The sequence below is a fragment of the Podarcis erhardii genome (genome assembly GCF_964252035.2).
Source record: "Podarcis erhardii genome assembly, chromosome: 13".
Taxonomy (NCBI): domain Eukaryota; kingdom Metazoa; phylum Chordata; class Lepidosauria; order Squamata; family Lacertidae; genus Podarcis; species Podarcis erhardii.
Window position 1 is genome coordinate 23912965 of NC_138502.1, and position 17147 is coordinate 23930111.

The 17147-nt window shown below is 41.4% G+C and overlaps 1 protein-coding gene across 2 annotated transcripts; it reads left to right on the top strand.

Moving 5' to 3' along the window:
- The first annotated feature begins 701 nt into the window (after positions 1–701).
- LOC309327460 (vomeronasal type-2 receptor 26-like) lies at positions 702–14693 on the top strand. Of its 2 annotated transcripts, XM_081836754.1 has the most exons (4): positions 702–1550; positions 2287–2514; positions 3971–4097; positions 4817–5995. In XM_081836754.1, exons 1-4 carry the CDS (start codon positions 717–719, stop codon positions 5725–5727), a joined length of 2100 nt encoding a protein of 699 aa, XP_081692880.1. In that variant the 5' UTR covers positions 702–716; the 3' UTR covers positions 5728–5995. The 2 variants fall into 2 exon arrangements, 1 of the variants encoding a protein (XP_081692880.1); XR_014150548.1 differs by lacking the exons at positions 702–1550; positions 2287–2514; positions 4817–5995 and adding exons at positions 3069–3158; positions 14555–14693.
- Positions 14694–17147: the final 2454 nt, after the last annotated feature.

The window sequence follows — 17147 nt, forward strand, 5'->3', positions numbered from 1 at the left end:
GTGCATTCAGTGGGAGGGGGGAAGCTTTCAAGATTCAAACACAGGTAACTGACACTAAAATCCTTCTCCACCCCCCCCCCAAAAAAAAGTAATGGGTTTGGGGAAGATTAAACACATAATGAAGTTATGTTAAGTAGCAGAAACAATCAAGCTTTGCTGGAAAGGAGTAATAGTAGTGAACAGCTGGTACACAATTGAAATGTGGTTTCATAAAAGAAGTGCGAGGAATCATGTAAAAAGGAGGCAGAAATCTCAGTTTTGCTCTGGTCTGGGGTCTGTGCATCATGAATAAGGGGAAAAAGGCTCTAGAAAAATAAATTCGGAACTTACAGTTCTGACATAGCTAAATAATATCTAATGCACAGGTAGCTAATCCTCTTATTGGGGCCTGATGTGCCCCTCCCATCAATTTTATTCAACCTACAAGACCTACCAAAGTCAGCAATGACACACACACACAAATCTTTAAAAATAAATAAATAAATAATAGACACAGTGCCTGTCCCCACTCATCAGATCAAATGTTTAACAAGCAGGAATGGGAAATTATCCCAGTTTTCAGCTCATTTGAATGTGTCTATTTTGTATAAATGAAAGACAGCATGCAGCCAACAGAATTCATCATATAATGTACATAAATAGTTTGAAATAACTCTATATTTGTCTCGTCCCTTCCTCCATTCCCTCTTTAGCTCATTTATGGCTCTGCTCCAGTGATGAATGATAAAACCCCAGGTCTTTCCTTCTACCAGTTGACAGCCCAGGAAGACCTTCAATATGAGGGAATTATCTCTTTGCTTCTGCATTTCAAGTGGACATGGATTGGGGTCATTGCAGTGGACAATGACAATGGGGAAAGATTTGTGCATACAGTACTTCAATTGTTTTCTCAAAATGGCATCTGTTTTGCCTTCATAGAAAGAATTCCCAATTTTAGTTTCATCTCTGAAATTAAAGATATGCTACAACAGGGGGCAAAAATACATGATAAAATAATGAGCAGCAAGGCTAATGTAGTGGTGAATTATGGAGAATCTTACTCCATGGCATTTTTAAAATGGCTTCCATACCTATCAGAACACGATATGACAAATAATGTAAAAAGTAAAGTTTGGATAACAACAGCTGAGATTGAATTCAATTCATTTGTCTATCAAAGAAACTGGGATTCGGGACTATTCAATGGTGCTATAGCCTTTGAAATTCACTTCAGTGACCCACCAGGATTTCATCAGTATGTTGAGCACAGAAACCCTTCCAACACAGATGGGGATGGTTTTATCAGGGACTTCTGGCAACAGGCTTTTGATTGTGTGTTCCCAGATATCACTGCAGACCAGGTGGAGGGGAACATTTGCACAGGAGAAGAGAAGCTGGAGAACCTTCCAGGATCATTTTTTGAAATGAGTATGACAGGGCACAGTTACACTATCCACAGTGCTGTCTATGCCATCGCCCATGCTTTACATGCTATGTCCACATCCAGAGCCAGACACATAGGAATGGCATATGGAGGGAGAGTGAAGAATCAGAATCAACTGTTTTGGCAGGTAACGGGTTGAACATCCTCAACATGGAAGAGCACTTTTATTCCTTCACAATGTATGGGTTTCCAAAATACTGTCAGCTTGCTCTTTCCTCTCAGGGTTCAGGCATATGGAATATGAGGAGGAACTGAATCTATAATTTTGTGGACAGATGATGGCTGTGTCTTTGTTTCTCTGAGGAAAGAGCAATGATGGCTGTCTCCTTGTTTGAGCAGAAACCCCCCGTACATGATAAAGCATTTCTTTGGAGATGTTTTATGGCCCATTGAGACACCATTTGACTAACAGTCAGGATGCAGTGAAAACAGTCAACAGAGATGAGCAGCATTCTTGCTATTCCAATTGTTACAGCAAACCTGCAAATAGCTGTGTAGCTGTGTAGCTGCTATATATGTATAGGCATCCAGAGGAGTAGAAGCAAATGTGATATTCTTGACAATAAATAATTATCTGTCATGTGCATTCCTTTGGCTGTGAAACACCCTTGACAGCCTGCAATTTTTCCCTCAGAGCAGGGGGTCACACGCCACTGTTCTGCCTGAGGGATGTAACGGAGAGAGAGGCCTGACAGAAAGAATGAGAGAAAAACATTTATGTGGGAGAAAATGGGTTGGCTCTCTACATGCTTGTCCCTGACTCCACTCACTGTAGCTTCTGGCCTCAGAGGAAAAAGGATTGCTCAGCCCTGTATTAGAGTGCAGCCTTTTCTAAATACTTGTCTTTTCTGTTTTCAGTTTAGCTCCACCACATTCTGAGACGTATCTCATTTAATAACACTGCAGGAGATGTGGTATCCTTCAACAAGAATGGGAAGGTAGCATCTAGCTTGGATATTATCAATTGGATTATATTCCCCAATCAATCCCTTAATAGAGTCAGAGTCGGAAGGATAGATCCTGGAGCGCCTTCAGATCAAGCATTCACCATTGAGAAAGAAGTAATAACTTGGCACAGCTGGTTTAACCAGGTAGAATCCAAGTCACAGGCATTTAGCAAAAGGTCTAATAATAAAGGAGCCCTGATGTTCTATCCTGAAATTTAAAACTGATTTCATTTGACAACGATGAACACTTGTGAAATGCAAGTGGACCAAGGAGGATATAGTGTGTACCAACAAAGGATAAAAAATGAAGATAGGATAAAATGTGACTCAAAGGGGGAGGGAAAAGGACATGGGTGAATGGGTGAGGAGTGTCCACATAACTGGAAGTACATCGCACAGGTGCAAACAGTCCCCAGAGGAATGCTAGATAGTCCAAAACATCAAATACTGGTCCCAGTCCAATACAACAAGCAAAGTCCAGAGTCAAACAGTAAATCCAGGTTCCCACCTCGGCAAGAGAACCAGGATAGGAAAGCCTAGAGTCATCTGAGTGCCCACAAACCTCCTCCCAGAACAAGCATCATGGTGTCCACCTGGTCAGTTAGTGAGCTGGGCTGTGTTCCCTTGCCTGCCTCAGTCTTCTAGAGTGTGTTTCCCACTGTTCCTGACGCCTCACAGCCCGCTGTGTCCATAGAGATGGAAGTATCTCTGGTTCTAATGATGTGTCCTTTTCCCCCTGGCTCCCATGGACTGTCAGCTGCCCCTTGAACATCCCCTACTACTGTCCTGTGAGTACCTCCTAAGTCCTCAACCTCTCCTGCCCAATCAGCAATTTGTAGCAGTTGTGGCTAACACTCCTTGCCAGGATCCTCTTCCCCTTCCTCGGTGTCCTGATACAGTATATCATGACAAGAAGGCAACAGTGGATGAAATGAGGCCAGAGGGAGAAACTGAGAGTTGACAACAGGAAGTATAGAGGAGACAACTAAAGTTGATATGGGAGTTGTAGAAGAGAAAAAGGGAAGCGTGGTAGTGAAGGTGGCGATAGTGAAGGACAGGGATGAGGTCAAGAGCTTGGTGCAGAAGTCATAGTATTTACTGCCATTCTCCTTATTTATTTACATATTACTTTTGTATATTGTCTGTACAACTATCTTCCCACTGTTATTGATGCATATTTTTATGAATAGCTCAGTTCCGTTCCTTTTAAAAAACAAAACTGGTTCGATGAACATGTTTACTTAATATGCATATTTTCCCCTCAGAATACATATTTAATTACATATTTTGATCAAAGAAACACAATGTGTTGGATAGTTAACTTCATATTCTGATGGTATGGATCAGGACGTTTTTTATTAGAATATCTAGGGACTGAATTCATCAAATGTCCCCAAATGACTTCCTCCACCTCAGATAGTAGCTATTGAGACTAGGGTTGGCAATTACTTCTACAGTGTCCAGTGCCCTCAAGGGAGCCAATTCATACCCTACTGAAATGCTGTGTCACTTTAGTAACACAAAGCTGGGTCCAGCACCTGAGGGATTCCAAACACCTTATTTTCTGTTTATCATTCTGCTTATTCTGTTTATGAATTAGGCCTCTCCTCTTTCGGCCTGCACTGAAAGTTGCCAACCAGGATCTAGCAAGAAAGTGAAAGAAGGGAAGCCATTTTGCTGTTATGATTGCATCCTATGTCCAGAGGGCAAGATTTCAAACCAGGAAGGTAAGAGACATAGATGATTGCACAGTCAATTGCACTTAGTTTCCTCATACATGATGGCGTCTAAATGTAGCCATGGCTAACAAGCTACTTTCAAAGGGGCTGTTATTGATAAGAGTCTGGTGCTAGGCTGACCAGAGCCAATAATCACACCGGGGGGGGTATTGTATTCAGAATGCAGTAATATGGTACTGGGGAATGGATTCCAAAGCCTATATATCTCATGGGTGCCCAGGAAATATTTTTATGCATGATGCTTAGATCAAGCCATCAGGAGGATATATCATGTTACATGCTGATTGGTTACAAAGCATTTTCATAGAATCAAGGTATTTGCACACTATTCAGCTTTTCTACTTGTTTTTCAGATTCATGGTAATACCATCTATCTTCTTCTACTGCTTCCTTATTCTGAAATCTAAGGGCAGGTTTCTCTCTCCTCTTTCTCACAAAACTGAGAATATGGTCAATTTTTATTCACCACAGTCATGGGATGCTTTTTCATACCTCACCTGGCTTACCACATCCTTGCCATTATAGCCCAAAATCATATTATAGCACCACATAGCTCCAAAGCAATTAAACAAGTCCCCACAACAATTCAAAGTATTTTCCAATTTGAATAGATCCATTTCTTTTTCTGAGTTTGAGGGAAAGGCATGAAATGTTTCTGAGACTGATAGCATAGATGTGAGCTAAGGTTCATACTTTTCTTTTCCCAGATATGAATGACTGTACTAAATGCTCAGATGAAAACTATCCAAGCAAGGAACGAAATATATGCATTCCCAAAAGCATCAGCTTCTTGTCGTATGAAGAACCTTTAGGCATCAGTTTAGCTATAGTTGCTCTTTCTTTTGCTTTCATCACAACTCTGGTACTGGGAACATTTCTGAAGAACCATAAGACTCCCATTGTCAAAGCCAACAACCAGAATATCACCTATACTCTCCTTGCCACCCTCTTGCTATGCTTTCTTTGTGCTTTACTGTTCATTGGCCAACCAAAAAAGATGACATGTCTGCTGCAACAAGCTGCTTTTGGCATCATCTTTTCAGTGGCTGTTTCCTGTGTACTGGCAAAAACTGTCACTGTGATTCTGGCTTTCACGGCCACAAAACCAGGATCCAGGATGAGAATGTGGGTGGGGAGAAGGCTGGCCAACTCCATTGTCATTTCCTGCTCCCTTATTCAAGCAGGCATCTGTACACTGTGGTTGACAATCTCTCCCCCATTCCCAGATGTTGACAAGCACTCAATGCCTGAGGAAATTCTACTAGAATGTAATGTGGGGACTGTGATTATGTTTTACTGTGTCCTTAGTTACATGGGCCTTCTAGCAATAATTAGTTTCACAGTGGCTTTCCTTGCCAGGAAATTGCCAGACATTTTCAATGAAGCAAAGTTTATCACTTTCAGCATGTTGGTATTTTGCAGTGTTTGGTTGTCCTTTGTTCCATCCTACCTGAGTACCAAGGGGAAATATACAGTAGCTGTGGAGATCTTCTCTATCTTAGCTTCCAGTGCTGGTCTATTAGGTTGCATCTTTTCCCCCAAATGTTTTATTATTTTGTTGAGGCCTGAGCTAAATAATAGGGAACAGATAATAAGCATTAACAAAATGAAGAATTAAATATATGTGTTTTGCTGTATGCTATGAGGGGAAAACACCTCACTTTATTACCAGCTTTTATTTACACTGCTGATTCAACTTCTAACCACTACCACCATAAATATGAAGGATGAAGGCCCTGCCCTTTGAATATATTGATAGTTGCACAGATGCATGTGTGAGAGAAAACTCACTGCTTTATTAGGGTTGCCATATTCCCAAAATTGAAAATCCAGACAAAGTTGTTGAGCCCTAGCTTTATTTCTCATTTTAAATATATGAAGCAGTAGTTCTAGTGGAATAATCATGTGTGTTTAGTAACTGGAGCATTTTAAGCTTCCTTTTTCATCAACAAGTTTCCCAGAGTAGCTAGCAAAGATCAGAAGTCAGAAAGTCCTTGCCCTTAGGTTTACAGTATGTACATTATATTTTAAAAACACACTCAAAACTTCACTTGAACCTTGTGTATTCATGGTCATGTGTCTCTTGATTTTATTGGGACAGTCACACTTGATCCTGTTGATAGTGTTTCACAATTTAAGCCCTACAATATTTTGTTGCTGATCCACACTTGTCCTCTTATTATTTCTGATTTTCATTTCTTAGTCTTGATCATCCCATCCCCAGATATCCTTTGTCATGGGGAATAGGTTTAGGAACGAACAGAGGTCAGCTCTGGTGGGTGTGTTTCAGAACACAAATGATATCATAATCTGCTACAGTACAGATGTAACAGCAGAGTCTCTCTGATAATGAGAATATAATGAGCCTTTCAGCTTTTACTGTTCCTTGTGAGGGAGCAGCAAAGTGGATTTCAAAACATAAGGATAACAATCAAGCAATGAATGTGTCATTTCCTTTGATTGTATTTCTCCTTTATACTAGCAGTTTGTGGGGTAACGTTTTTTAAAAAATAACAACTAGTTTGTATTTTTAAATAAAACCTTAAGGTCACATTTTAGCTCACTAAATATCTTTTAAAAAATAATAATTATGCTTTACATGTTGAAATTTGTAAAACTATGATGAGATAAGAGCCACCGGATTCAGTGGACCTTAGTCCCAGACAACTATTATGAACAGTATTTTAGTAATGCCTTATGGCTTATTGGTGATGTGAACCCAGGTCTCCACAGCCTAATTTGAACATTATATGTATACCACTCTCCATTAGGGAGTCCCTTTTGGCTACAGCAGCTGTTAAAATCAGTGCCTAACATCAGAATTCACTACTACACCCTTGTTACCACATTATCTAAAAGAAGAGAATTCAAAATGATATTACTGGAAATGTAGCAGCAGTTCTACAGGGAATCTCCCATTCTGACTTAATAATTATCTTCCTGTTTCATGATCAAAAGTACTGTAATTAATTCTGCTGCTTCCCAAAGCCCCTATGGAGTTGAAGTGAACACTGGCAAAACTCACAGCAAAACCTGTGGAAGATGATATAAGCATACCCAGTACCATTTAAAAGGTATGGTATCCACTAGTCTGACATTGGATGCTCCTAGACTCAAGAGAGACAGTGTAAAAGTAATGAGAGTGTTGCAGAAGAGAATAGGGAAATATTTGTGCATAAGGAAGATTTCCTCTTGTTCTAAGAATGGCGGATTTGGTAGTGTTGCTGCTAGCAATGTTTCCTAACAAGATATGCAATTCCCATGTGGCAAAATGCAGGGTGCAGGATCCACACCATCCAGTTCACATATATCATCAGTCAGGAGATTTTATTATTGGTGGCATAGTTACTCATGGTGGTTTCTACTCCAGTCAAACAACCTTCACTGAAGATCCGCCACCCGCGTTGCCTGAAGAGCTTCTGTAAGAACATATTTATTGTTTGGGTTTTTAGTTATATTTCTCATGTCACTTGAATTATCAGCCTCAAAACACCCGCTGAGGCTGCAAACATATGCACACTTATTTGGCAACAGCTCCCTTTGAATGATATGATCCATTTCTGACAGAAAATGGAGAGGTGTGTGCTTTTAAATTAATGTTTTTAAAGTAATAATGAAGAAAATAATCTCCCATTTCTCCACAGGCGAATAAATAATGCTTCATTGAAAGGAATATCTATTTTGTGTATCTGAAATACCACCTTTAAATAGTTGGTTGGTTTTTTTTAAGTAAAACATTTTTTAAAAAAAACAACCCAGACCATTTATGGTCATTTTAACTTATTCCCATTTCTCAGGGAATAAACCCTACTGAACCGCATATTGTTAAATTCAGAGTGCAGTACCCACATTATCCATCTCATATGCATAATCAGTCATAAGAGTTAATCATTGACGACATTGCTTTACTTGGAGGATTCTTCTCCAGAGCCTCCAGAAGTTGCAGCACTTAACACACAATCACTTTTATTGGAGTAAATCCCACTGAATGCAAACTGATTAACTTCTGAGTTAAAATATAAGGGGCTTACCAGTATGAAGTATTTTGACACAGATTGCAATTCTTGTTCTAGAGTGGTGCCTAAGGCTTACCAGCACATCCTGGCCTTGGTATTTGCAATAAAGGAGATCAATGAAAACCCTCACATCTTACCCAATCACACCTTGGGCTTCCACATCTATGACAGTAATGACAATGCAAAGAAGACGTATCATGCCACAATGCTACTTTTATCAACCCTGGAGAAATTTGTCCCCAATTATATATGTGACATCCAGAATAATCTGACAGCTGTCATTGGTGGGCTTGACTATGAAATCTCCCTTCATGTGGCAACTATTTTGCATATTCATAAAATTCCACAGGTAGGAAACTCTTGTCTGTTTTCATTTGGAGTATGAGAATCCAATGCTATTTTTATACTTTCGTGCTCTTTCCAGATTTTATTTTGTGTGTTGGAAGGAGAATTAGACACATTAGAAATAATCAGATCAACAATTATTCTTTCTCTCCGTCTCTCTTATACCCAGGCTAATAAAAACCCTTATTACAATTCATTCATGAAAGAGGGAAGACATTATAACTGGAAAACAATGCTCTAGCAATATAAGTGAGATTCATGTCTGACTCTTGGAAGAAACCAATTTTCTTGACATACTTCAGTTTGGGTCCCCATCTCTCCTAAGATGGCAAGGCCCTGGCAGACCCCAGGTACAAAAGACAAAGGATGCTCAGCGCATGAAGACCATGCATAATGTCATGGCATATGTGATAACAAATGCTCTCTGAAAGCTGATGACCTAGACCATTCTCTCAAGCCCATTTAAAATATGCACTTCCTGGTGCAACTGGACTTCTCTGCAACCCATCCCCTATGCAGGGAGGTGGGACCGATTCGGATGGTCCGCCCCTGCCACTTAATGGATCCAAATGGTTTCCAGAGAGTGGTAGGGGATGCTTTATCCCATGTTGATGGCCTTTCAGCCGATTCCCTGGTAGCCCGCTGGAATGTGGAGTTAACCAGGGCTATTGACTGTTTGGCTCCGAAGCGCCCTCTCCGATTGCATGGAGCCCGGAGAGCCCCGTGGTTTTCCACGGATCTGAGGGCAATGAAACAATCGTTGAGACGGCTAGAGCGCCGGTGGCGGATAATTCATTCTGAATCTGACCGGACACAGGTTAGAGCTCAACGTCGAGCCTACCAAGTGGCGATAGCGACGGCGAAGAAGACTTTCTTCACCGCCTCTATTGCATCTGCAGAAAACAGCAGCAGGAGACTCTTTCAGGTGGTTCACAATTTAGCGGAACCACCTGTAACATCGGGGCCCAGTACGGGCCACATGTTCTCCTGCAATGATTTTGCAAATTTTTTTGCAGATAAAATCGCTCAGATTCGGGAAGAAGTAGACTCCACCGTGGGAGCAGGGCCGGGGCGGGAGAGTGCTAGAGCCCTGTCTGGTCAAGTTGTGTGGGATCAATTCCAATCTGTTACCTCCAAGGATGTGGACAGGCTGCTTGGACGAGTGAAGCCAACCACCTGTCTCCTGGATCCTTGCCCATCCTGGCTTATAAAAGCTAGCCGGGAAGGACTGGGCGATGGGCTTCGTGGGGTGGTGAATGCTTCCCTCCGTGAGGGAGCCTTCCCAGACCCGCTGAAAGAGGCGGTTATTAAACCGCTTCTTAAAAAACCATCTTTAGATGCGGCCACGATGGCCAATTATCGCCCAGTCTCAAACCTTCCATTCTTGGGCAAGGTGATTGAGCGAGTGGTTGCTGAACAACTCCAGGCACGCCTGGAAGAAGCGGACCATTTGGATCCCTTCCAGTCGGGATTCAGGCCTCATCATGGGACTGAAACTGCCTTGGTCGCACTGGTTGATGATCTCCGGCGGGCTAGGGACAAAGGTGATAGCTGTTTCCTAGTTCTGCTGGATCTCTCAGCGGCGTTTGATACCATCGACCATGACATCCTTCTGGAGCGTCTTGAGGGGCTGGGAGCTGGGGGCACTGTCATACAGTGGTTCCGCTCCTTCCTCCTGGGCCGTGTTCAGAAAGTGGTGGTGGGGGATGAGTGTTCAGACCTCTGGGCTCTCACTTGTGGGGTGCCTCAGGGTTCTGTCCTCTCCCCCATGCTTTTCAACATCTACATGCAGCCGCTGGGAGGGATCATCAGGAGGTTTGGGCTGGGTGTTCATCAGTATGCAGATGATACCCAGCTCTACCTCTCTTTTAAATCAGAACCAGTGAGGGCGGTGAAGGTCCTGTGTGAGTGTCTGGAAGCGGTTGGAGGATGGATGGTGGCTAACAGATTGAGGTTGAATCCTGACAAGACAGAAGTACTGTTTTTGGGGGACAGGAGGCGGGCAGGTGTGGAGGATTCCCTGGTCCTGAATGGGGTAACTGTGCCCCTGAAGGACCAGGTGCGCAGCCTGGGAGTCATTTTGGACTCACAGCTGTCCATGGAGGCACAGGTCAAATCTGTATCCACGGCAGCTGTTTACCAGCTCCATCTGGTACGTAGGCTGAGACCCTATCTGCCTGCAGACTGTCTCGCCAGAGTGGTACATGCTCTGGTTATCTCCCGCTTGGACTACTGCAATGCGCTCTACGTGGGGCTACCTTTGAAGGTGACCCGGAAACTACAACTAATCCAGAATGCAGCAGCTAGACTGGTGACTGGGAGCGGCCGCCGAGACCATATAACACCGGTCTTGAAAGACCTACATTGGCTCCCAGTACGTTTCCAAGCACAATTCAAAGTGTTGGTGCTGACCTTTAAAGCCCTAAATGGCCTCGGTCCAGTATATCTGAAGGAGCGTCTCCTCCCCCATCGTTCTGCCCGGACACTGAGGTCCAGCTCCGAGGGCCTTCGGCGGTTCCCTCACTGCGAGAGGCTAAGTTACAGGGAACCAGGCAGAGGGCCTTCTCGGTAGTGGCGCCCGCCCTGTGGAATGCCCTCCCATCAGATGTCAAAGCGATAAACAACTACCTGACATTCAGAAGACATCTGAAGGCAGGGAAGTTTTTAATATGTGACATTTTAGTGTATTTTCATCTCTGTTGGAAGCCGCCCAGAGTGGCTGGGGAAACCCAGCCAGATGGGCGGGGTACAAATAATTAATAATAATAATAATAATAATAATAATAATAATAATAATAAATTATTATTATTATTATTATTATTATTATTATTATTATTATTATTATAGTCTTTCTCCAAGATCCTGAAATAAATAAATGCAAGAGTGTACATCCTCACCCAATCCCAAATTCCAGAGCCTGTTTTCCATGCAATTGTAAAGTTCAAAAGCCTTTCAGGGTTCTTCTAAAAATCCCTATAGTAACATATGTGAATGACTATAACTAGTTTAATCTGTTGTATAATTTATAATAGCTTTCACATTTTCTCCAATCTCTCTTTAGCTCACATATGGCCCTGTTCCAGTGGTGAATGATAAGACCTCAGGACTTTTCTTCTACCAGGTGGCCCCCCAGGAACACCACCAGTTTGCAGGAATTCTCTCTTTGCTTCTACATTTCAGGTGGACATGGATTGGGGTCATTGTGGTTGATAATGACAATGGAGAAAGATTTGTGCAAACTGTGCTTCCAATGTTTACAAAGAGTGGTGTTTGCTTTGCCTTTCTAGAAAGATTCCCCAAATATAGTTATGACAGTGAAAGTTATGGCATGGTACAACAGGGAGCAAAAATACATGATACCATTATGGGCAGTAAAGCTAATGTAGTGGTGGTCTATGGAGAATCTTATTCCATGGTTTTGTTTAGATGGCTTCCCTTTCTATCAGAACATGAGCAGATGACACTGAACATGAATGGCAAAGTATGGATAACAACAGCCCAGATTGAATTCACTTCATTTGCATTTCAGCGGAATTGGAATTCAGAAATGTTCCATGGCTCTATTTCTTTCGCAATTCACTTGAATGACCCAGAAGGATTTAATCTATATGTTAAGAGCAGAAATCCATTCATTACAGATGGAGATGGTTTTATCAAGCACTTCTGGGAACAGGCCTTTGGCTGTAAATTCCCAGATTACATGGCTGGCAAAGTGGAAGGGAATGCTTGCACTGGGGAGGAGAAGCTGGAGAGCCTTCCTGCAGATTTTTTTTGAAAAGCGCATGACAGGCCATAGTTACTGTATTTACAATGCTGTTTACGCTGTGGCCCATGCTTTACATGAGATGTCTTCAGTCAAGCATGAACAGAGAGCAATGGGGCACCAAATGAGGCAGAAGAATCAGAACCACAAGTTCTGGAAGGTAAGGTGTTGAAGATCCTCAAGTGGCAGAGCAGAACACATTGTTTGTCACTTTCTCCCGACATCTGGTCTTCCTCCATGCTTCTAGCCTGCTCTTTGCAGCTTAGTTTTAGAAAAAGGATGAGAAAACCAATGCTGAATCATGACTTCCCACACAAAGGAGGAGGGGGAGAATTATAGTTACAGTAGTCTGATTGATTTGTGGCATATTGTGATGCCTGCAAATTCTGGTTGTATAAAGGTGGCACTTTCCGGAGAAAAAAAGAATATGATCATGGGATCGTTCATGCAGAAAGCATCCTGTTTTTCATGACAAAGTGTTTGTATGGAAGATCCCACAAAGCCAGCTGAGATGCCAAACTAATAACAACCAGGAGACAATAATGGCTGAAGGCGCCTGCCCCATTCCCTTAGCAGCCCCCATCCTCCAAATCCTTCCTCAGAGAAAGTGTTCCCACATCACTCCCGAGAAGGAGTTGGCTTGTATATCTCTGTTGTAGTGACCCCTTTTTTGTAATCTTTTCTGTATATATATGTGTATATATATATATATATATATATATATATATATATATATATAATGTCTGTTTTGTGTATAACTTTAATAAAAATGTATTTTAAAAAAAAGAGAGAGAACAGGAAAAGATGTTGTGTGAGAAAATCAGTTGATTTTGTCCATTTTGGGCTATGACTCTACTCCCAACTGACATAATTACCATGCTCCATTGGCACTGCGATCTGCACTCACCATTTGATGAGGTTTAAGAGTTTTCATATGTATCAAAACACTTTCCTGGAAACAAGTTTCACCGTCTCTACCTTTTTTTCTTAAACTACTGATTTTCTTTTTCCAATCTAGCTCCATCAATTTCTGAGAAGTGTCTCATTTAACAACACTGCAGAGGATGAGATTTCCTTTAACCAAAATGGGGAGGTGCTATTTGGCTTGGATATTATCAACTATGTTATATAATCCAATCAATCCTTTCAGAGAGTGAGAGTTGGAAGGATGGATGCACAGGGTTCTCCAGATCAAGCATTTACTATTGATGAGGATGTCATAAAGTGGCCCAACTTATTTAACCAGGTACAGCCCAACTGTCAGCTACTTCAAAGGTTTTCTGGGATTGATTGAGGACAGATGATCTCTCCTTATGGTGAAAACTGCTTTCATTGTGGCAATGATGAATACCAACAAAAAAGATTTTTGATTGAAAGAAGATTACTATTTATGAATTCTATCCAGGTTGATGTGCAATAAAGGGGTGAAGAATAAAAAGACCAACTGAGAGCAGACATGATCAGGTTGTTTTTAGAGCAGCAATAGAAGAGGAGAAAAAAAGAGAAGTGGTGAAGGGGCTTGAGCAGGAGATACGGAATATATCATTCTTACAGGAGTGGTTTTCAGGGAAGGGTGACACAGCATACCTGGCCTCCCAACAGCAATGCAACTGCATTACTGGGTGGAATAGGAGGAGGGGAAATACAGCAGAAAGGTCAATGCACTGTAAGTGCACTGGCAAAGGGTATGTGTTGGTTGGGGCAACTTTTCCATCATATCCCACTCTCCCTTCCAATAAGCAACAGTGAAAGCATTGCCAGAATGACTGATATTTGACAGCCCTCCGCACCAGCCACTCTTTCTGGTTTTAATTGTATTGTTGTTATTTCAGTTATTAACTACATTTGTATACTACCCATGGAAGTAATTTCTCTTGCCAGTTTTTGTCACATATGCATATTTTAAGCCATAGGTCCATTTCCTCAAAAATCTGATTTTTTAAAATAAAAAACATTTTAATATGAATTAAGATAAATATTCAGAATGCATATTTAAATCCCTGTTTTAATCTATTTTAACTGTGCTGCAATTTTTGAGAAAGCTAAAAACATATGCATTGGTCCACTAGATGCTGATCAAACATATTGTACTGGGATTCACAAAGACTGAATTTATCAAACATTCCTAAACGTGACCATCCTCCTATGGTAGTGGCTGCTGAAACTGGGAATGGGTGTAGCCCTAAAACTGCTTTATCTATATATAGTATATCATACTAGGTATTTTCTATCTCTCCCCAAACAAGTGGACCCTGAACCTGAAGGATTCACCAGTCACTGTTCTCTTCATTATCATTCTGCTCTTTCATTTATGGATTAGGCTCAGCCTCTTTCTGTATGTACTGAGAGTTGCAAACCTGGTTCTTACAAGAAAGTGAAGGAAGGGGAGCCATTTTGCTGCTATGATTGCATCCCATGTCCAGAGGGGAAGATGACAAACAAGGAGGGTAAGAGATAAACATAGAACGCTGGATCCACTCAGTTATTTGCAGTTAGTATCCATTGAAATACAGTAAATGTAAGAAAAATGTAAGAAGGAAGGGGGAAAGCTCTGGCTATTCAGATATATGAATCTGAGGAGTATATTGCAAGCTTTGGGAATTACTCTTTATATTTGCATAAGTGATTCAGAAGGTAACAAGCAGGTTGATATTATGGCCTGTGTGTATTTAAGTCAATCTGCATCGGACGTAAATGCTACTGAGTTATGACATCACTCCCAGATTTAGTACACATGATCCCAAATAGTTTACCATATCATTTTTATCCCTGCATCGTCCCACACTATGATGCTTCTTTAGATCCATGCAGACCTTAAGCACTCACTCCTGAACACTTTTTATCATATCAACGCTTCCTCTATCATCTTATTTGAACAGCTCTGTCTAAGGGTAGCAGTTACACCGTGCTGTTGATATAGATGGCAACTATGTGAACTCAAAATACATCTTTCTTTTTCCAGATATGAGTGACTGTAATAAATGCTTAGATGAAAACTATCCTAGCAAGAGGCAAGATACATGCATTCCCAAGAATATAAGCTTCTTGTCTTTTGGAGAGCCTTTGGGCATTAGTTTAGCCTTCCTTGCTCTTTCCTTTGGTTTGATCACAGCACTGGTGCTGGGAATAATTCTGAAGAACCGGAACACTCCCATCGTCAAAGCCAACAACCGAAACCTCACCTATACTCTACTCATCTCCCTCCTGCTCTGTTTCCTTTGTGCTTTATTGTTCATTGGCCAACCTAAGATGGTGACATGTCTCCTCCGACAAACTGCTTTTGGCATCTTTTCAGTGGCTGTTTCTTGTGTGCTGGCAAAGACAATTACTGTGGTTCTGGCTTTCATAGCCACCAAACCAGGTTCCAGGTTGAGGAAGTATGTGGGGAAAAGACTGACCAACTCAATTGTTCTTTCCTGCCCCCTTATTCAAGCAGGCATATGTGCTGTGTGGCTGGCAACATTTCCCCCATTCCCAGATGCTGACATGCATTCCCTGACTGAAGAAATTATATTAGAGTGTAACGAGGGCTCTGTGACTATGTTTTACTCTGCTGTTGGCTACATGGGCTTCCTGGCAGCTGTCAGTTTCACAGTGGCTTTTCTTGCCAGGAAGTTACCTGACAGTTTCAATGAAGCCAAGTTTATAAATTTCAGCATGTTGGTCTTTTGTAGTGTTTGGTTATCTTTTGTTCCAAGTTACTTGAGCACTAAAGGCAAATATATGGTAGCAGTGGAGATCTTTTGTATCTTAGCCTCTAGTGCTGGATTGTTAGGTTGCATTTTTTCCCCAATTTGTTATATTGTTGTGTTAAGACCTGACTTGAACAACAGGGAAATGCTAACAAGAAGAAAAGAATGAATTTAAGTTCTTTGCTATACATTTTAATTGAGAGGTTTGCAAGTGTGTGTGTTTTGTATTTGTGTGTTAAGTAGATTTTTAAAATTTCTCTTGTCTTCATCAGCTTTATATTAACCTGATTCACAATACTAATCTGTTGTTGTTGTTGTTGTTGTTGTTATACAAGAACATGTAGACATGAAAAGCTAGTAACAGGGGGAAAGTAATGATAGAGTTGGAGAATAAAATAATAGCATCATATTAAAAACTTGCTTTCCTGAGTAGCAAATGGCATTCCGATACCCCTGCCATAACAAATAATGAGAATGAGAAACTAGCTATGAAGAGGCCCTCCCTGTTGATATACACAAAGAAGGGAAATCAATCTGCATTTAAATTGTGAGCCCAGGCGCAATGAAGCCATGAGGGGTTTGGTGAACACACAGTGGATACATAAAATACGTCCAAGTACTGTGCTGGGATCAAATAAGGCCACAACTTTATTGATTTTTTTTGCAGGTTTGGGCATTGGATATGTATCTACTAATCAACCAGACTGCCCACTGGTTTATGGATAGTTAATTCCACCCCCAAGGTTCCTTCCAACTCTGTATATTGAGTGTAAACCTGTCCCTACACTGTCCCATCAATGTGCTATGTCCAAGGCCTTTTGGCCAAAATATACTCACTACCTTTTAAGGCAGGTAGCTGCTGTGGAAAGAGCTTTCTTCATTGTGATTCTCTGCTAACAAACCACTCTCCCAATGGAGAGTATCTCACCCAACACTCTGTTGGTTCCTGAACCCATTTCCCATGGCAAAAGATATTTGGGGATGGGATGATCAAGACCAAGAAAAGAAATCCAGAAATAATAAGAGGACAAGTATGGATCAGCAACAAAATATTGTAGGGGTTAAATTCTGAAACAGTATAAACAGGATCAAGTGTGACTGTCCCAATAAAATCAAGAGCACACATAACCATGAAGATATACCGTAGATATAGATATATAGATATGGGACTCGGGTGGTACTGTGGGTTAAACCACAGAGCCTAGGACTTGCCGATCAGAA